At 40.6% G+C, this 20,652-nt stretch overlaps 1 protein-coding gene across 4 annotated transcripts; it reads right to left on the bottom strand.

Moving 5' to 3' along the window:
* Positions 1–4,689: 4,689 nt before the first annotated feature.
* On the bottom strand, positions 4,690–15,808 carry LOC146506099 (GTPase IMAP family member 8-like). 4 transcript variants are annotated; one of them, XM_085179987.1, is made up of 5 exons: positions 15,695–15,808; positions 14,211–14,262; positions 13,155–13,199; positions 8,185–9,393; positions 4,690–8,087 (listed from the first exon to the last, which is right to left on the bottom strand). In XM_085179987.1, exons 2-5 carry the CDS (start codon positions 14,227–14,229, stop codon positions 6,520–6,522), a joined length of 2,841 nt encoding a protein of 946 aa, XP_085036113.1. In that variant the 5' UTR covers positions 14,230–14,262; positions 15,695–15,808; the 3' UTR covers positions 4,690–6,519. The 4 variants fall into 4 exon arrangements, with proteins under 4 accessions (XP_085036113.1, XP_085036111.1, XP_085036114.1 ...); XM_085179985.1 differs by lacking the exon at positions 15,695–15,808 and adding an exon at positions 14,710–15,688 and having other exon boundaries at positions 14,211–14,628; XM_085179988.1 differs by lacking the exon at positions 13,155–13,199.
* Positions 15,809–20,652: the final 4,844 nt, after the last annotated feature.

The raw sequence follows: 20,652 nt of genomic DNA, 5'->3' as shown, positions 1-20,652 counted from the left end.
TCTTTTTGGAGAGTTGGTACGTTAACTCTGATTTAGTGTTAAACACCAAATCTGTCTGGAGTTGATAATTTAACACTTACTAATGCTAACTAGGTGTTAAGAGTTTATATATTAACTCTCAAAGAGTATTTTAGTTTAACTACGTAAGAGTTATCTTCTAATTAATTCTAAAAAGCGGGAATTTTACTGTTCTGAACTTCTAGAAATTTCTCTTGGAAATAAACATTTACTAAAAAGATGCAATGGTTTTTGAAAAACATTTATTCTGAACTGTGCACCACAATTTCAAAACATTTTCTGAAAGATGTAACAGTGTACATGTTCTCATTTTCATTAGAATTTTGTTTATCAAAAGGTCTGACATAGGTGAGCTGGTAAATGCAATGCTCTCCCCCATATTCCATCTTCACAAGCATATCCTAATCCTTTTTGAGCCATTACTTGTGTAAAGTATTTTCCCAAAAGACAAGGACACAGGCAACAGGTAATACTGAACTAGATTTAAACCTAGTGGGAGTATCCCCCCGCAGAGGGACAAAAGTACTTTTTTACCATTGTAGTGTATATTTCAGTGTTTTTTTTTCTGTAACACTACCGATCTCCGACCTGTAACCCCATGTGATGTCTGTGTTGTGTATGTATGGTCGGGGGGGTCCCATTTCACTGCAGGGCAACCTGCATGTGGCGAATAAAGCCTTGATTGATTGATTGATAACTTTCTGCTTCTTAATTCAGCTAAAACTGAGGTTATTGTACTCGGCCCTGAAAATCCTAGAAATAGTCATCAGGCACTAATAGACATTGGCATCAGCCTGAACACGGACTTTACTTCTCTTTGGACAAACAGTATCCAACCTGAGATTTAAGATCACTGGCCTCTCCATGGGTTATTGTTGGGGAAAGCAAGCAATGCTGACAGTGCAGGGAGAGGAAACAAAAGTGGGAATGCAGAGCTGGCTGTTGCGTCTAGCTGCAAAAACAGCAACAAACCCCTGCTGCCATCTATCCTCACCAGTGCCAGATCCCTTAAAACAAAATGGAGGAACTACAGAGATTTACTACATTTGAAATCAATTTTATTTATATAGCACCAAATCACAACAGTCACGTCATGGTGCTTTATACTGTGAGGTAGATCCTACAATAATACACACAGAGAAAAACCCAACAATCATATGACCCCCTATGAGCAAGCACTTTGGCGACAGTGGGAAGGAAAAACTCCCTTTTAACAGGAAGAAACCTCCAGCAGAACCAGGCTCAGGGAGGGCCATCGGCAGCGGTCATTATAAAATGGAGAATGGGTGGAATCTGTCTCCACCTTCAGGTTTCTGGTCACCCAAAACTCTTCTATCTCACTTGGACCCACAATGCCATTGCCCTGGTAAAGAAGGCCCAGCAGCTGCACTTCCTCCGTGTCCTGAGGAAGAATAACCAGGACCAGAAGCTGCTGCTGCTCTCCTACTGCCTGGGTGTTTGGTACTCAGGGGCCACAACTGAGAACAGGAAGTCTCGACAGAGGGTAATTAACACCTCCCAAAAAAATTATTGGCTGCCCTCTGCCGCTCCTGGAGGCCATTGCCAGATCCTGCTGCCTCAGGAAAACCAGGGCCATCTCGCCCTCCCCATCACATATTTAACCCGTTGCACTCTGGTCAGCATCTCAGGTCAATCTGGTCCCACACTTCCAGACTCACTAATAGCTTCTTCCCCTGGGCTATTCAGACAGCAAACAAACACTTATTTTTTAGTGCCTACACAGATCCCCTTGAATCACCACAACCAAATGATCAACTGCTTTAAAATAAAGTACTACCTAACATGCGTGGTTGTCACAACAACAGTTGCCTCAAGACACTTTATATTGTAAGGTAGACCCTACAATAATGCATACAGAGAAAAACCTAACCCTGTCACACTCTGGTTGTCATGGAACGGACATATTGTAGTTGTTTAAGAAGTGTTACTACCACCTAGTGGTAACTAAGCAGAATGTTGTTTTTTTTGTAGAGGAAGTGGTCTACAGGAAGTAGTGTGCTCTTTAGCTGCTGCAGTGACAGCATTTGTAATCTGATGGCAATCTCTGCAATCCTGGTGTTAAAGTCCACAATATGGGCTTCATCCGTAAGTTCCTATACATTTAATGTGTATTAGTAAGTTTTGACACTGTTTTGAATTAAATCATATGGAGGCAGGTAGATGCTTATATTTTTTCAGCAGATGCTTCATCTGTGGTCGTGTATTTTTCACTAGAGCAATGTTATTCTCCCAGTGTAATGGAACATGTCTTCAGCAATCATTGTAAGCAATGATTATTATTGTTTAAGCTGCTTATGTTCTTTATGGTGACATAATTGTGATAAAATAAGTTGTTACTGCAAAAGCAAGTTACTGTAACTGTGGTATCTTAATAAAGCTAAAAGGAATACCATTTGTTATTAATACATTTGGAAAAGAAGTTAATGAGCTCATGTTAAGAACACAAGATAGAATAGAGTGGTGTGGCCAGCCATGCGGTCGGATTGTGGGATTTGCCTGAAGAACTGATTCAGGCCAACCTTGGATTTCAGATAAGCCCTATGCACTATTAGTCCTATGTGGATAGTAAGTAATAGGGTCTGCACACTGACAATTCCCCTACAGAACACCTGTTTGGGTTTCGACAAACTCAGACTGGACAATTCAAAAAGGACGGGAACACTTTGTTTTATTTATTCAAAAGAGATCCGATATAATTCAGTATAAGTCTTTCAATTCAGTGTCTCATTTTATTTTATTTTGTTGTTTTACATCTATTCACCCATAAAAGCACTATTAGTGTGAAATTTGATTTCTTGTGTGCTAATGCTGCGGACAGACAGAAATTTAACTGCTGCAAAACAGTGTCAGAGTGGGTGTGCGAATTAGGAAGTTCGGTTTGGTTTTGTCAGGATCTTCAATAAAATTAAAGAAAACATGAAATCAAAATCAAAGGCTACGTTCACACTGCAGGCGAAAGCGCATCAAATCCGATTTTTTTGACCCTCTGCAACCCATATCCGATCATGGTGTGACAGTGTGAATGGCACAAATCCGATATTTTCAAATCCGATCTGGGTCACTTTCATATGTGGTACTGAATCCGATACATATCCGATGTTTTAGAAAGCGACTGATGTGAATGGTCAAGTCGCATTAAATCCGTCTTTTACGTCACTGACACAAGACAGACGCCAATTACCAGCGCCGGAGAAGACAACGCAAACGCTTCCTGTCCATCCAGTGAAACTGTTGGGAAGACAACGTTGGAGAAACGTGAACGTTTTATTTGTACTGTATAATCTGCAGATCCTGACAGAAATCTGCAACTATCCTTTGAAGCACCGCTCCTCTAAAACAGCAATAAGGATCATTATTTTGTTATTTACATTATTATGTAAATAACAAAATAACTTAAAGCAAAAATTGGGAAACGTGAAGTCCGAAGTCTTTACATTAAGGTCATCAATCAAACAATACTGTTTGCTCTGGGTCTAAACAGAGCGCGTTGTGTGTGACATCTTCTTTTGTGCATGCGGGCCGCTTTGAGCGTTCACACTAGAGCGCGTTTGCTGTCGCATTTTATTTGTAGTGTGAACGAGCAGGCAAAAAAATCGTATTTGATCAAAAAATCGGAATTTATCATTAAGACCTGCAGTGTGAACGTAGCCTAAATGAAGATGCTTTGTTTCATCATTTAACTACCATCCACACGAATCACAGGGAAACACTCGTTTATTCTTTTCGAAATCAACAGATGCATAAAGTACTGTTTTTCTTAGTCATGTCATTCATCATGAAGCAAATAATTTGTATTTGACATTTATCAAGATAAAGTCAAGTATCTACTGTATCTGATTATTTTCAATGATAATTGAGTAAATGTTGTTATATTTAGATATTGCAGAGGCATAAATAATATCTAAACTTTACAGTCATATATCAATATATTTAATAAAAAATCATGAGATGTTTTATAATAAAACTTGATCATTACTGATTACACAAAATGTATGAAAAACAACCAAAACAAATAAACACAATAAAAACAGAACTATTCCCGATAAAATACAAGAAATCAATGATTTTTACCAAACATTACATAAAACAACAAATCAGAAAAGATTAAAATGACTGATTCAACTTACAGTGCAGTACAGAGCAAAACTAACACAACTTAAATGAACATCCTGGCACTTAAAGAGCTCAGGCCAGGAAAACTCTTTGATTCATAACTTCAATAAAAGACAATAAAGGTACCTGATCACCAAATGTGTGTCATCTTTCTTTGTGAGAAAACATTTAACACCCCCCCCCCCCCCCCGCACACACACACACACACACAATGATAACATTAGGATGACAAAGCCACACTGGTAACTGTTCTGTTCTTTGCATATTTGAATATATTTCTATTTTGAAGTAAATTAGGTTAAAAACATTTATTTGCTTGTATATTACAAGCTGATCATAGTTCTCTGTCTCTTGTTTGTTTGTTGGAACAAATATATATTTTATATCATCTGCTTTATTAATATAATTATAATACATATCTATTTTGTTTGTCTCCATTTGTATCCTCTATCAGACTCAGTAGGGATGGGTATTGATAAGATTTTCACGATTCCGATTCCATTTTCGATTCTGTTTAACGATTCGATTCTTTATCGATTCTTTTTTTTTTTTTTAAAGGAGAACACTAAGGTCGATTAGCTTAGAACTTTGTTTTATATCTTCTCTTTGAACAAGATAGAAATATGGGAGTAACATGGCCTTACAGCAGTGTGATCTTAAGAGATCCACAGCCTACGGCTCTTCAATAGGGTGTCACAGGGTCCCCAGGTAAAAAAATTGTAAATGTAAAATAATAAAATAAATATTCTTCTGTAGCAATAACAAAGTATGACATAAATTATTCTGTAGCAATTACACAAGAATATCCAGTGATGTCCCTGCCTACAATTAAACACATTCACTTACTGAAAATCATCTGCTGTGGCAAATGGGTTCAAGCCTTTGACCACAAACTGCTCGGTGACATTCGTCTATCCTGGCCTGAAAGGAGACGCTACCGGTAGACTGCAGCGAGAACTGCCAGCATCTGAGCCAGACGCTGTCTCTCTCATCATGGTCACCTAAACGCGCAGTAATGGCAGGTTTTGTAATAAGGCAGATCGCGCTAACATAATATGCACTGTTAGGTCATTATTTACCTGCCGCATTAACGGGAGAGGACGTGCAAACGTTACCGCTGCTGCTGGGTTGAGATTCACGAGTCTGGAGCGGAATTAAAAACACGACATTCATTTAAGGTCATCGCGTGTTTTGTGAGCAAATGCTTTTGCATATTCGTAGTGTTTCCTTTAATGAAATATCTACTTTGCAAGTATTGCAAGTTGCCCTGTTGTCATCCGTTCTTGTAAAGTGTAACCAAACTTTTGAGCATTTGAGCTGCTTAGGCGCCATGTTTCCTGCCAGGTAAATGACGCTCCGCAACGTGGTGACGTCATTTGGGGCGACTGGAATCGATAAGGAAATCGTTTGCAAAAATGGCAAACAATTCCAAGGAATTGAAACAGTGGGAACCGTTTTCGATATCCATCCCTAGTTGTCAGCAACACAAATCATGTAAGAGACTTTTGGGAGTGACAGAAAAAAAGTATAAAAGTTCCTGGTGGTAAATGTGGTGAGCTTGCAAACTGAGCCTTGTGACGTGTCCCTTACATCACATCCACACTGCATTTATTTATTTTTGCATAAACATGAAGCTAACCACACAGTGCTTAAGATGTCAATAAACACCAAGCTAAAACCAAAGACAAAATCTAGTTGATGTGACTCTTCATCCATCTTTTCTCCTCTGCTTATCCTTATCAGGGGGTGGAGCCTATCCACCCCCTGATACGACACAAAAAGTCATAAAGTCAAACATAACTTTTAAAAACACAAGTATAGGCTCATAAGGCCCCGATGGTAAAAAAAAAACTACATTTCCGCAAAATGACGTCACTTCCGGTTTCGGGCAGGTCATGGCGGACATGCGAACAAGATAGATAGTTCACACTGATGGACGTAGGAAGTGTTATGAACAGCTGATCGGATCGGCAAAGCGTGTTTCTGGAATATTATGTTTTTGTTGCTACAAGCGCTTTTTATGCAGTTTTTGCAAAACTATATGTGGAAGGAAACTGTGACCGAGGACAAGCTGATGGCATAAGATGTAAATACAACTCCTCCGGTTTCATATGCAAAAAAAATTATTGTGCTAGCTTACGTGGTTGCAGTGCTGCCGGGATTTAAAAATAGTTACGCAAAATGGAGCGTGTCCGCTCCGGCCGGCTTTAAAGGGTTAAGGCAGATTAGATGACACCCAGTCAGAATTATTTTCTGTTGCGAGGAAATCCCAAACATTTAAAACATGCAGAACAACAAATCGGTGCCTCTTTAAATGTTTTTATCAGAACAAATGAAAGAAAAGCAACTGAAATCATTCATTTCTCGTCATAAAATGCTGCAGGCTGATGCGTCACTGACCTCCTTACTTAAGATTTTTTGCATCAATTCACTTAATTGTTGTTCATGTTCTTCCTGTAGTTCGTCCTTGTCCTCCTCAGTTTTTGCATTTCTGATTTGTTTTTCATGTTTTTCCACTAGAGTCTTGATCTTTCTCAGGTTTTCGCTCTTCTTGGTCACGCGTTTCACTAAGTCGTTCATTTCCTTCACGTGTTCTTCCCGCTGAGCATTTAATTCATCCATGTGTTTCTTTTGGGATTCGTTGAACTCTTCTGCTTTCTGTCTGGCTTTTCTTTCATAGCTCTTCTTTAGGTCCTCCAGTGTTTTCTGATGATTGTTCTCTGTTATTTCCATTTCTCTTCTTATTTGTTCCTCTTGTAATTTGTTGTTTTCATATTTTATTTTTTCTTGTTTGTAACTTTCCAGCAGTTTGTCTATTCTTTCTTCCTCCTCCTGTCGTCTCTTTTCATCTTCTTGTCTTTGTTTCTCTCGCTCTTCTCTTTGTTCTTTCTCCCAGGCTTCTTGCTTTCGTTGCATCTCGTCTCTGGTCTCTTCCAGCTGTCTGTCGACACTTTCCTTTGCCTCTTTTTCCAAATGAATTTGTCTGTCCAACTTTTCAAGTTCTTCTTTGAATTGTTGTCGATATCTTTCTTCTCCAGTGTCCTTTTCCTTTTCCTCCTTTTCTCTCATTTCTTCTTCTTTTTTTTTCTTCTCTTGTTCTTCCTTAATTTTGTTCTTCATTTCCTTGAGTTCTTCAACTTTCTGTTTTCTCTCCTTTTCTATTTTTTCTCTCTCTTCTGCCATTCTTCTTTTCATTGCTTTCATTTCTTGCTCATGTTTTCTTTCAATCTCTTCCTTTTCGTTCTGCATCTCTTCTTCCTTCTCCTTCATGATCCTCAGCATTTCCTTCTTTATTGCTGCTTCAGCCTCTTGCAGCATCTCGTTGGTGTAGAAGCTTCCTCCATTGTTCTTCACCATGGTGTCAATTTTTTTTATCAGTTCACTGACTTGTGTGCAGTTTTGTTTTTCAGAGTTATTGAACACATGGTATCTTCCTCCACAGTTAGAGATCAGCTTCTTAAAGGAATCATGACATTTGTTCTTGATGTAATCATCAATAGACTCTCCCTGACGCTCCAGATCGTCTCCTCTGGTGAAAAGGATGATGGTGAACTTTTCTGAGTCCTTCCCAAAGAATCTTTTAGTGAGCTTGATCGTTTCTCTCTCCTCTGCTGTGAATCTACCAACCTGTATCACCACCAAGAAGACATGTGGTCCTGGAGCCAGCTGGCTGATACATTTGACCAACTCTTCCCGAACTTCATCATTGGTCAGAGCTGTGTCAAACAGACCAGGAGTGTCGACCACAACAACAGGACGACCGTCCACCTCACCGTGTACTTTCTGACATTGTTGTGTAACTGATATTTGACTTGATGCAGCTGTAAACTCATCTCTTCCTAAAATGGTGTTTCCTGTAGAGCTCTTTCCACAGCCAGTCTTCCCAATCAGCACAATCCTGAGACAGTCTGAGTCTTTTCCTTCAACTTCATCACCTAAAACATGAAAACAATCGGAGTTAACACTTGTATACTGGATTAAAACTCTTTGGGTCACTGAACACAGAAAAATGTTAAAATCTAAAGTACTTACAAGTCATCATGTTCGTCTTGAGCTTCTCAAGTTCATCATGTTGCATCTGTATGGTTTTCTCTTGTTGTAAGACTTTCTCCATCTGTGCATGTAGAAATGTTGTCTTTGTATAACAGTGTGGTTTGTTTGTGGCATCACTAATTTTGTCCACAACCATAAACATCTTTGTAATCTGCTGTTTGTCTTTGATGTTGAGAACCACATGTCTTTGTCCAAAGGTCTGAAGAAGCTTCTGGATGTCTTTGTCTATACTTAATATATTTTCAACAGCTGGATCTGTAGGATGTGATTCCACAGTGAACAGAATCATGGTGAAGTCATTGACTTGAGAGCTGAATGTGTTCTGGATGGTCTCTAACTCTCTCTTGTCTTCATCGGTGAGGGGAGCCACAGGTAGGACCAGGATGAAGGCATGGACACCCTCAGGATCACAGAGGGAGATACACCTGAGTGATTCCTCCATCACTGCCTCTTGAGGTTTTCCATACAAGGCAGGCAGCTCCACCAGGGAAACCCAACGTCCACACACCTCTCCCTGATGTTTAACACACTCTGATGAGTTGGAGACTGAATGAAGCTCAGTCTGACCTAAAATGGCCTTGGCTGCTGACGTCTTCCCTGCTCCTCTCCTCCCAAACAGAACCAGGTTCAGACTGGACTTCAGATTGGGTTTAGCGTCTTCTTTTAACGTTAGATATGTTCCCCAGTTTTTACTCACCATATCATTCATTTCTACCATCAACTCTGAGGAATCTGAGAAGGAGTCTTTCCTGTCAAAATTAACAAAGTGCTGCCTTTGTTTGGATTCTTCAATGAGTTTATCCACTGAGTCATTCCCTTCCTCATTATGTGTTCGGATGACGATGGAGTGATTAAAAGCATCTTGACCAAACAAGCTCAGGACCAAATTCAGAGTCTGTTTGTTCTCCTCAGTGAAATCAGAAGGTTTCACTAACAGCAGCAGAACATTTGGTCCAGGAGGACAGAGACTCACACAGCTCTTCATCACTTTAAACAGCACTTCCACAGGCAGACTGAAGATGTTGGGAGTTTTTACAACTGTGGGAGGTTTCCTGTTCCTCTCTCCAGAAGCAGAACCAGATTGCTTTCCTCCAAAAGCTTTAGACTCTTTTTTCCCAACGAGGAGCTTTTCCAGGGCTGATTTCTTCTTCTCACTTTTTCCAAACAGCATTATCCTGAGTTCACGTGCTGCAAAAAAAAAAGTAAATTGCCTCAAAAATTATGAAACCCATATTTATGTCACATTCCATTACATAGTTTGTAATTGTTAATCATATCACTTGAGAAATAATCATTTACAAATTTGTCTTAAAACAGGTTGCTTAGTGATAGCGCTGGGAGTTACACTTTCCAATATGGTTTCTTGATGAGTTTGAACAGCCATATCAGCTCTCTATTTAGGAGGATAAGCTCATGCAGATGTTTTAAAGGCACTACCGTGATTTTGTTGGGCAGAGGTGGCAAAAGTACAAACTTTATTTACTTAAGTAGAAGAAATAAAACAACTTCTTTACTCAAGTAAAAGTGGAACGTACAGGATGTTAACGCTAGCCCTTTATATTATAACATATGATAACCTTGCTTTGGGGCCTCTGAAATACACCCAGAACCACTACAAGTGGCTCAGTCAATAGGGGACCTACCATTAACAGGTGGGACTGATATGATTTGACCTACAAGGCTATTCAGGTTTGGTTTATCTTATCAGGGTTACGAGGAAAGACACCTGGACAATTTCTAGGTAGTTAGTACTCCAGCTGGTGCAGGGGTACAGCTGGGTAAGACCCATGGGACCAGAGATTAGGACCTTTTTATCAGAGAACCCCCCCCCCAAAAAAAAAAAAGAAAGGTTCCTCTCCCAGGGTTGTTGGCCCCGCAGATTGGCACCGGACTGTCCTTTGTCACTGATTCTGTTTATAATTTTTTGGACAGAATATTTAGGTGCATTCAAGGGCTACACACTTACTAGGTGCTGGGATCAATGGTCTCAGGGTATAATCTCTGATTTTACCTCTGATCTTACCAAATTTCCCAGAGGAACCCACCCGAGGGATTAATAAAGTTTTATCTCATCTTATCTGATTTTTGATTTTGCAAGGGACTGACTTCCAGTTTGCACTAGTGTGGTGTGACACAGTTAGGATGAGAATTAGCACTTCCAAGTCTGAAATGTCAGGAATGTCATAAAACATAAAGATTGGGATGGCCACCAACTTTCTGTCATGGTCCGTGGGAGTGCCTGGAGGGGGTTTTCCTTGTGTGGCTGCTGAGCCATCCCTTTGGGGCAGGGACTTCAGTGCTTCAAGTGAGCCTCAGCTGCAAGCAATCAGCGGGAGACCTACTTCAGCTGACTCAACCAGCCCCTTCTTGCCAGTTTGTTCTACTCTTCTCGGTGGTAAATTACGTTTCCCTTCGTGGTTTTCCTTGTGTGATTTATCTGTTGGAGTAATTCCTGTCTTCCCTTCATTCAGTGGAGTTTCAACCCTGGCTTCACCTTACTGGGACAGTCCCTGTCTCCCAGCCGGCTCGCCCACCTGCCCTCTAACCTCCACGCTTCAGCTTGAGACCCTCCAGAAGCTTCCCACGGACCACTCTCCCCTTCCCTCCCCTCAGTGAAACTAACCATGACTGGCACAGTAAGGCAAACTATTCTCAAGTTTCTAGTTATCAAGCTCTAGTTTTCTCTTCCTCTGTTACAGAATATTCCTGCGCTTCTCTGACCTCTTCCGCGTTCCTGCCACTAGCCTTTTGGGCCCCCCTTGTCACTTTTGGCCACCTTTTCACCGTTTTCTTCCTGTTAAAAGGGAGTTTTTCCTTCCCACTGTCACCAAAGTGTTTGCTCATAGGGGGTCATATGATTGTTGGGCTTTTCTCTGTATCTATTATTGTAGATTCTACTCTATAATATAAAGTGCCTTTAGGCAACTGTTGTGATTTGGCGCTGTATAAATAAAATTGAATTGAATTAATCCCTCCAGTATGTTCTGGTTCTGGTCTGGGGCCTCCTCCTGATAGGACATGTCCAGAACCCCTTACCAGGAGGCATTCTAGTCATATGGTGAACCACATCAATTTGCCTCCACATCAGTTTTTCTCCTTTTGATATGGAGGAATAACAGCTCTAGTTTGAACTTCTTAAATGACCAAGTGTTATTGGCCATGGCCACCAAAACTGAAAGGAGGACTCAAGTGCAAACGAAACACGAACAGCAATAACAGTTTTAAGTTCTTTATGTCTCTCAAATGTAAAGCAGGGCTGTGCCACTAGGGTATCCAGGTAATAATAATTATTATTATTATTATTACTTGTTTTTCTCTGCATTTGACCCATTCACTCAGTGAAGCTGTGGGCAGCCACTAAGCAGGCGCTCAGGGAGCAGTGTGTAGGGACGGTACCTTGCTCAGGAGTACCTCAGGGTAGCCGTTCAGTGGATTCGAACCCCCAACGATCATGGGGCAACCACTCTACCTACTGAGCTATCCCTGCTCTCCCTTCCACGTAAGCGGTGGAAGGAGGCTGGAGTAAATAATCCATTCAGTGGCTTGGGAATAAGTCACTGAAACTGGCAGACAAATGTCTCCCAGCCCATGTCACACCAGGACTCAGATGAAAACACAACAGTCAACTAACAAACCGTTATGGGCCATAACACCAAGATCCTCAACTTATCTCTTAAGACTGAACCCAGACAGAGGAACTTAATTTCCTCTGCTAATTCTTTGGTCAATAGCCACAACTCATAACCATAGATGAAGACAGGAACATGGATTGACCACTAAAATCAACAGCGTCACTTTCTTGGTCAGTTCTCTCTTTACCACGGAGCCATACAATATTCTCATTAATGCAGATGACACTCTAATCGAGGGGTGTCCAACTCCAGGTCTCAAGGGCTGTTGTTCTGCAGGTTTTAGATCTCACCCTGGCTCAACACACCTGAATCAAATGATTATTTCATTACCAGGCCTCTGGAGAACTTCAAGACATGTTGACTCAAGGACACATCTAAAACCTGCAGGACACCGGCCCTCGAGGCCTAGAGTTGGAAACCCCTCCTCTAATCCATTTCCCAATGTCATCTAACTCGTGAACAAGATGCAGAGAAGTTTTTCAATTCAATTCAATTTTATTTATATAGCGCCAAATCACAACAACAGTCGCCTCAAGGCGCTTTATATTGTACAGTAGATACAGAGAAAAACCCAACAATCATATGACCTGAAAACTGAAGGCTCTGCCTCCCATTCTACTTTTAAATACTCTGGGAACAACAAGTAGGCCTGTAGAGTGAGAGCAAAGTGCTTTAATAGGGCGATATGGTACTACAAGGTCATTAAGATAAGATGGGGCCTGATTATTTAAGACCTTGTATGTGAGGAGCAGGATTTTGAATTCTGGATTTAACAGGAAGCCAAAACAGGAGAAATCTGCTCTCTCTTTCTAGTCCCTGTCAGGACTCTTGCTGCAGCATTTTGGATTAGCTGAAGGCTTTTCAGGGAGTTTTTAGGACTTCCTGATAATAATGAATTACAGTCATCCAGCCTGGAAGTAATAAATGCATGAGCTAGTTTTTCAGCGTCACTCTGAGACAGGATAACTTTAGAGATGTTGCACAAGTGGAAGAAAGCAGTCTTACATATTTGTTTAATATGTGCGTTGAAGGACAAAAATGGTCAAAAATGACTCCAAGGTTTCTGGAGGGTTACTGGAGGCCAAGGTAATGCCATCCAGAGTAAGAATCTGGTTAGATACCATATTTCTAAGATTTTCAGATTAAAATCTGGTTGGCTGATGCCTGACAACACAGGAGGGAAATGTCCTTGTAGGATTAGTAGAGCTTTATCCCTCCCTTCCTAAATTATATAGCTTTTGGCATTATAATTAATACTTTAAATGAAAAATGATTTTATTTTACTCATGATACATCAATGTTGTTAGTTCAACTTACAGTCCTTGATGTCATAGCTGCCATCTTCTGGTTTTTGGAAATCCTCTGCAAAAATATAAAAAACTCAAGTTATCCTTCAACACTTAAATGTGGAAAATCTCTTGGTGTTACAGGAATGTGTCATGAGGTCTCTACTTCTGATATGCCAAGTAATTAGTGTAATTGACTGAAAACAATTCATACCATCTCAATTAAATTTAAAGATTGGACCCTGAGTTGGTGAGAAAAGACTAGAAGCAGAGATTTTATCCCAAGTTGTTTTTGGTTGTTTCATGTATCGTATCAACTTGACCCCAATTTTAAAAAGTTCTGATCATCTTCAAAGATGGAGCAATATTCCACAGTAACATGATATCTTTTTTCTGCACATCCCAGTATCACTAACAATACCATGACTCTATTTCTTGTTCCTAAGTGGTCACTGGAGAAACTAAAGAAATCCAAATTTGGATTTCAAAACAAACCAAGAAAGTATCTCAGCATATCACTGTCTCTCTGAGTGAAGTATTTACAAGCAAGGCTTCCTTAATCCAGCTTCTTTGTGTTTCTTGTTGTGGGCAAGAAGCCATTTTGTCAGGGGTTTTTGTTATCCTGCTTTCTTTTCGTACTTCGTGTGGGTGGACTAATTATACAATTCACCCTGGAGTGTATGCCTGTGATAATCCACCTGTTCCTGATTGCCTGGTGGATCAGGGGGCTATTTAAGGTGCCTTCAAGCAGCTTTGAGTTATTTATTTTTTATTTACATTCATTCTTTCAGCAAGTAAAGCGACTGGAAATGAACGAGTAACTATATCGGCAGAACAGGGGCGACATGCACTGTGAGCATGTTGGATATGTTTATCAGCCAACGTTGCTTCTAAAACCAGCAGCACAGTGTGATCATGGCAGTTGGATCCTGCTCCACCCTGCTGCTGCACCGGTTTGTTGTTTACTTTCACTTCCAATACCTGAACAGATGTTACAGTTACTCTCTAAATCTACTCTCTGTGACATATTTGTACAGTGTGAGTGCAAAATCCTCACTGCTGATCAATAACATGTGAGTGGACTCACCAGCTGTTTTGGTTGCCATGATGTCGATTTTCTGAAAAGACCAGGGGATGAACTGGAAGGAAATAAAATGCATTTTAGGTTCTTTGAGTCACACGACATGTGATGGTAGGTGGACAAAGGGGCTGTAAGCATGAACGGTTTTAATGGAACGGCAGAAAAAAGAGAGAAGTTGTTATTGTGATGTTGGTCGTTTTATGCAGTACTTCAGTTGGTCTCCGGTTGGTCACCATGTAGAGAATGTTTTACACAAATTGGGGGGTCAAGTGTAACCAATTACATTTAGCCCATTAAGACATCATGAGTAACGGCAGAAAGAAGGTTCACATCTTTCACTTTCAATTTTAGTTTTCAAAGAAAGTCTTTGTATAGACTGATCAACCAGATTTATCCTGAGCAAAAGATGAAAGAGGGATCACATCTTCACATCTTTCACCTTTAATAAGTGAAACTGAAGTCTTTTTAAAGGCCAAGACTGATCAACCAGATCAGAATCAGGGACCTCAGTCTGAACACATGTAGAAGTGTTTTATACACATGGATGATTTATTTCATGTTCTCAACCTCAGAGATCATTTCTGCTTTCAGGAAGCCTACTGTGCACAAGAAGATATTACTTGAATGAGTTTTAATTAAAGAAGATTATGATGGATCCATTTGATCCACAGATCCACTCATGTGTGCTGCATTCAAGTGCATAATTGGACCGAGATTATTCCAAACAGTCGGACAGAAACGACCAACTATAGACCACATCACCTGGATCATAACCACATTCACATCTTACTACAAGACTAATTTAGCAAATGCTTCTGAGAATGATGATTAGATGAGATCACGAAAGTCTAAAAACTCCAGAAAGTGAAACACGATCTGAGTGTGGGCGGTACAATCGGCAACAAAGAGAATACCAGGACCTGTTCCAGCCTGCTGGGTATAAGTAAGCAGCTGCAAAAAAGGTGTGTGTGTGTGTGTGTGTGAGTGAGAGTGAGCGTGAGGGGGGAGTTGTGGCAGTTTCAGTAGAGAAATTAAAATTTTCATATAGATAAACTATTAAAATATTCCTCTTCACTCAACTGCCTCACCCTCCAGTTTATATGCAATCTTTCTGTCTACTCAGAGGAAATTATTTATGTCATCATATGTTATATAACAAATAACCTAATTTTCATGTTTCTGCTCATTCTGTGCAGTCATTTGATAAAAGCACAAAACAAATATTAGGAATTATAGTTCTGCATCATAACACAAAGGTTCACTCTCTGCAGCCATAAAGAAAAGATGTAAATGAGGAAAAATCAAAAGTATATTAAAGGCAGTAACGATCAAAATGAAACTATCATTAACAAAGAGAATCACAGCGCACCTCACAGCACAAACACAGCTAACAAAGGTGAAGCAGACCTGCAGAGAATCCAAAACATGAAAAAACATTTAGTGATGAGTTTAACTGTTCAGAAAAAACAGCAGATAAATTTGTGCTTTACCTGTTTGTCGTCCTCTCAGTTCACAGGTGAGACATGGCGTCTGCTTCTTTGTTTGGTTGCACCTCTGACGACGGTATGAAGGCGGGCTTAACGCTGCCCACCCAATCGGAAGTTAGAAACACTGCTCATGTATTCTCTGAGCCTTCTTTTCTTCACTTTTAATTGGGTGGGAACAACCACCCACCCATACTCTGTGTGGTGGTGTTTGGGGGGGGGGGGGGGGTGAGTCTACTCGACACAAATTTATGCTTTATATTTTTATATTTGTACAGATTTGTGTCGACGTTCAGAGGCTGGATCCATGCAGAACAGATGACAAAACATCTGCATCGGTGCGCCTTCATGTTTGTCGTCTGGTTGCACCGTTGTTCTGTACGACATCCTGATGTGTTGTCGGTCTGATGGTCGTTGTTTAAAGTTTAAAAGAATACATTTGCCCTCTGTCACTTTAATGCAGCGTGCATTGTGGTTGTGTGAGAAGCCGAGAGCATGAAATATAATAACTCCACAGACTACAGCTAATCTGTCAGAAAGCAAAAGAATCCAGGGCCTGTTCCAGCCTGCTGTGTTAGGAACGACGGTTACAAACAAAAGTGTGAGACAAAGATCGTCACAACAAAAATGTGAGTGTGCGTGCCTGTTACAGTTGCTCCTGCTTTTTCTCTTTAGCTTAACTTTTACTTACTCATTTCTTTGTCTTTTGCTTCATAGTTGGAATGTTGAACTCTTTATATTGAATTATTTAAATTGTTTAGTCTGTTACTGTCTAGGTGCAACTGTAATCCATATAATTTCCTTTGGGATTAATAAAGTATTCTGATTCTGAAACATTAAAAACAAATTCATCAAACAACACTCACACTCACAACCCTTGACACGCATGCCCATGAAGAGTGGATGGCAACTTCTGACCACGGTCTGTGGATATCAGCTGATACAGTGGCTTGCAAAAGTATTCGACCCCCTTGAACTTTCCCACAGTTTGTTACAGCCACAAACATGAATCAATTTTACTGGAATTCCACGTGAAAGACCAACACAAAGTGGTGTACACGTGAGAAGTGGAATGAAAATCATACATCATTCCAAACATTTTTTACAAATAAATAACTGCAAAGCACATGGATATGGAAAAGTTGGAAAATGGAAAAATACTTTAACAAGCCACTGTATGTGGAACCAGTGTGGAGAATAGCCTGGACAGTGACAGCTGATACAACGTCAGACTGACAGTTTCAAGACAAGCTATAAACCTACACAAATTGCAGCGGACGACCTGGATCAAGCAGAGCTTGACATAATCAGATTTCGTCAAAAGGAGAAATTCTCAAAAGAGGTTTCAGCTTTACTCAAGGGACAAAGTGTGAAGCGCAGTAGCCACTTATACAAACTGAACCCTGTACTACAGTAAGATCTGTTGTGAGTTTGTGGAAGGCTGAGTTGGGCAGCTATTCCAGAAATCGTTAAGCAGCCTATTATTTTGTCTAGAGACTTCAGAAATTTAATCCTCCAACACATACATGAAGAAACTGGGTATGCAAGGCAGAAGTATTGGATCTCAAGCGCAAACACAGCCATCAGAAAGATCATCACAAAGTGTGTGACATGTCGTCGCTTACATGGGAAAGTTGGGAAACAACTGATGGCTGATCTTCCACAAGAGCGAGTGTTGCCAGATGATACACCCTTCACCCGGGTTGGTGTGGACTACTTCGGTCGATTGGAGGTAAGACTTGGAAAAACCGTCTTAAAAAGATATGGCATTATATTCACTTGTTTAGTGGTTCATGCAGTGCACACAGAGCTGGCTTCATCATTAAACACAGATTCCGGCATAAATGCAATCCAGCAGCTCATAGCACGGAGAGGACAAGTGCTTCGATAATGGGACAAATTTTCTTGCTGCCAATCGTGAGCTGAAGGAAGCAGTCGCTGACTGGAACACCTCAACATTACATCATCTATTTCACCAACATGGAGTTAAGTGGTCAGATCCGACCCCATTGGTTTACTATGGAAACCATGGGGTCAAATTTGACCACATGGGTTCTCCAGGGTTAAAACCTCCCACTGCTTCACATCATGGTGGAGCATTGTAGAGGTTGATTAGATCAATAAGAAAAGTGCTGAATTCCACTGTGAGAGAACAAATTCTGGGAGAAGAATGCCTTCATACAGTCTTATGTTAGGCAGAGTCATAGCTGGACTGGCCATCGGGCATACCGGGCATTCGCCCGGTGGGCCGATGGTAATTTTTCGTTTTTATGGGCCGATGGTTTTGGGGGGTTTTTTCGGGGGGGTTTCCCGTAAAGGTATAAACGCTGAAAGGTGGTGGATTGTCCAGATGCTGGGAGATGTGTAAAAATAACTCAATTGTTTGGTGGTGGCTATTGCGGAGCTTCCACAGATTCAGTAACATTAGCAAGTGGTGGAGGCCAGCAGATGCAACACGCTGGCAGGTGGATGATGGAAAGGAAGGAGGAGCAGAGACCCAAGACGGTGAACATAACTTCAGGTAAGAAGTTATGACCTGCAATCTATCTTGGTCAGATACAAACCAAGTTTAGGTGGAGTTTATTTTCGTTATGCTGACTTTTTACAGTCAGTTACAATAACTCGTACTGCGTACTAGCTAGCATGACAGAGTTTATATACTTCTGGGCGGGTGCTATGATGTTACTGATGTTGAACTTGTTTTATCTTATTTTATTCATAAGGTTACTTATTAGAGTTGCCAACCGTCCCGTAAAAAATGGAATCGTCTCGTATTCAGAGAAAATATTACACCTTTTGTATTGAGGTGAAAAGGAACACAGTTTGTCCCGGACTTCAGCTACAATGAAAAAGACAAAGCAGGAGCTATTCTGTGTCTTTGCTGCACAGCTGCCTCCTCTCCTCTCATTCTCTCCCCTCCCTCTCCTGTTTCTACTTCAATCATGAAACTGATCAGTGATCAGCTTTTCTCTCTTGTTCACTTATCGCCCACTTTGCGCCAGAAAGAGGAAACCAGCGGATGTCGCGCTAAACAACAGCAGCACGTTTAAGCTTGATCAGCTGTTGTTAGAATTTATTTAATATTAATTTCTAGTATCAGCTGATGTTTGCTGGAGCCACAGCTGTAAAGCTGCTGGTCGTGATGTCGGTTTGGATATGTGGTGAGAGGGAAACATGAAGATGAAACCAGGAGACGTCCTTACTGAATCATCAGAGCTGAACAGGTGATGGAGAAACAGGTTTAACTTTTAGGTGACATGAATGAGTTGAAGTTATAAACTGTTTCTGAGAGACAAATAACACCAGGATCCTTGTCTAAGTAGCTGACAGCTGGTAACTGTGCAGGGGCGGGTCTAGCAAAGTGTTGCCAGGGGGGCAGGTAGGGCATTAACAGGGAGAGGGGGGCACAAAGAAATACTTTTCTTTCTTATTCTCATTTAAAATGTCTCGCTTTTAACAAATAATTATCTGAATCTTACAACAAACGGTTTCATCTGATGTAAAATGTATAGAAATCCATTATTGTACATAGTAATTTTTTAGGGTCCCATCATAATTTCTTCATAAGTAGCTAAGTACTGTATATGATGCCAGTATTTTCCCACATTTTCTAGATTCTGTACCAGCACTGTGTGTAAAATGCCATCAAAGAGTCAATTAAGTTTTATTCTTTCTCACCTGTCTTTCTGTCTCCTTTCACTTTTTAAAGGTTGTGTTGAATTATAATATTATTTTATGCCATGTTAGACCCCTAATTAAAGATTGTGAATTATTATGTAGTTTTAGTTTGCATTATTCTCCTGAATTAGAAGAAGGTGATAACTATTACATTTGTTAAACTGATCTGCATTACATTAGACTGCTGATTTATTGTGAATGAATGATATTGTTTTATGATGCACTATACTGCTGAGTTATAAGAAAATACTGTTCGCAGAAAGTCATCGCCTTATTTGTCGGATTAGAAGAGAACAGAGCATACTGCCCCATCTCAGCAGGAGCAGATAAACAGGGAGCCAAGGTTGTAGTTTAGGTGCTGTGTGAGAGAAAGAATGTGAATGTTTAGGCTTTTATGATTAGGTGGGGGCCACTAGAGGCTATAAGAGTTTGATCAAGGCTCCACCATTTTGAGATCTGATGCTGTCTGCTGTATGGTGTCCATCTCCCACGCGTGTGTTCATTAAATCATCGTTTGACTCAACCCAGCCGGACCAATGTTGTTATTTTGGTTTTTCCTCTTGTATCCATCCCCAATATTTGAATCCGTAACAGTTTTGGGGGCTCGTCCTGTGGTATTGGGGTGGAAGTTTTGGAGGCTTGGACGGTCCGAGGTAGTCAGACAGGCAGACATTATCTGGCAATCGAACTGAGTGGAAAGGCGCCTTTATAAAAGAGGTAGGCACAGGCCTGTTGATTTTATCCGAAGTGTGCTGAATTGGACGATAAAATTAAATGTCTATTCAGTAAAAGTTGCCGGTGGGTGTCTGTTTTGATTTTGATGAAAAAATCTCATGAGTTTTGAAAGTTGAAGTAAGCTAATAAGTTACAGTACTGGGTTAGAGTCCCAAGATAAAGGAAAATAATACTGAGTTAGAGGCTCAAGGTAAAGAAAAACAGTGAAATTGGGTTAGAGGCCCAGGTAGTTTGATAGGGAATTGGTCATTTTGTGAGTTAGAGGCCCCATTGGTCAAAAGATTGCACCTGTGTTGGTCATTTTGTGAGTTAGAGGCTCCATTGTCCATAACGTTGCATCTGCTTCAGTCATACTCTTGTTTTGGGGGGTTGACTGTTGTTTCAAAGTATTATAAATTCTGTGAGAACGGCGATAATATATCGCTAGAAAGCGCAGTGCTCAGAGGTAACGCTTGCCAAGGCCGGGGACGCCTAGGCCTTGTCCTCTTTGAGGGATAGTCAGTTGGTTACTGTGGAACTTGGGGCACTCCAGAATAACTAGTGGTTGCACC

The sequence above is a fragment of the Neolamprologus multifasciatus genome, chromosome 12, assembly GCF_963576455.1.
Source record: "Neolamprologus multifasciatus chromosome 12, fNeoMul1.2, whole genome shotgun sequence".
Taxonomy (NCBI): domain Eukaryota; kingdom Metazoa; phylum Chordata; class Actinopteri; order Cichliformes; family Cichlidae; genus Neolamprologus; species Neolamprologus multifasciatus.
Note: the sequence above shows the minus strand (reverse complement) of the source record. Positions and strands in the feature narration are given on the sequence as shown.

What these genes read in the sequence shown, in the direction of transcription:
- LOC146506099 (XM_085179985.1), bottom strand. Translation starts at nt 14,283, where the DNA reads ATGCATTTTATTTCCTTCCAGTTCATCCCCTGGTCTTTTCAGAAAATC. An exon ending in CATGGCAACCAAAACAGCTG is followed by an intron (nt 13,200 to 14,210) that starts GTGAGTCCACTC and finishes ATATTTTTGCAG; the next exon opens with AGGATTTCCAAAAACCAGAA. An exon ending in CAGCTATGACATCAAGGACT is followed by an intron (nt 9,394 to 13,154) that starts GTAAGTTGAACT and finishes TTTTTTTTGCAG; the next exon opens with CACGTGAACTCAGGATAATG.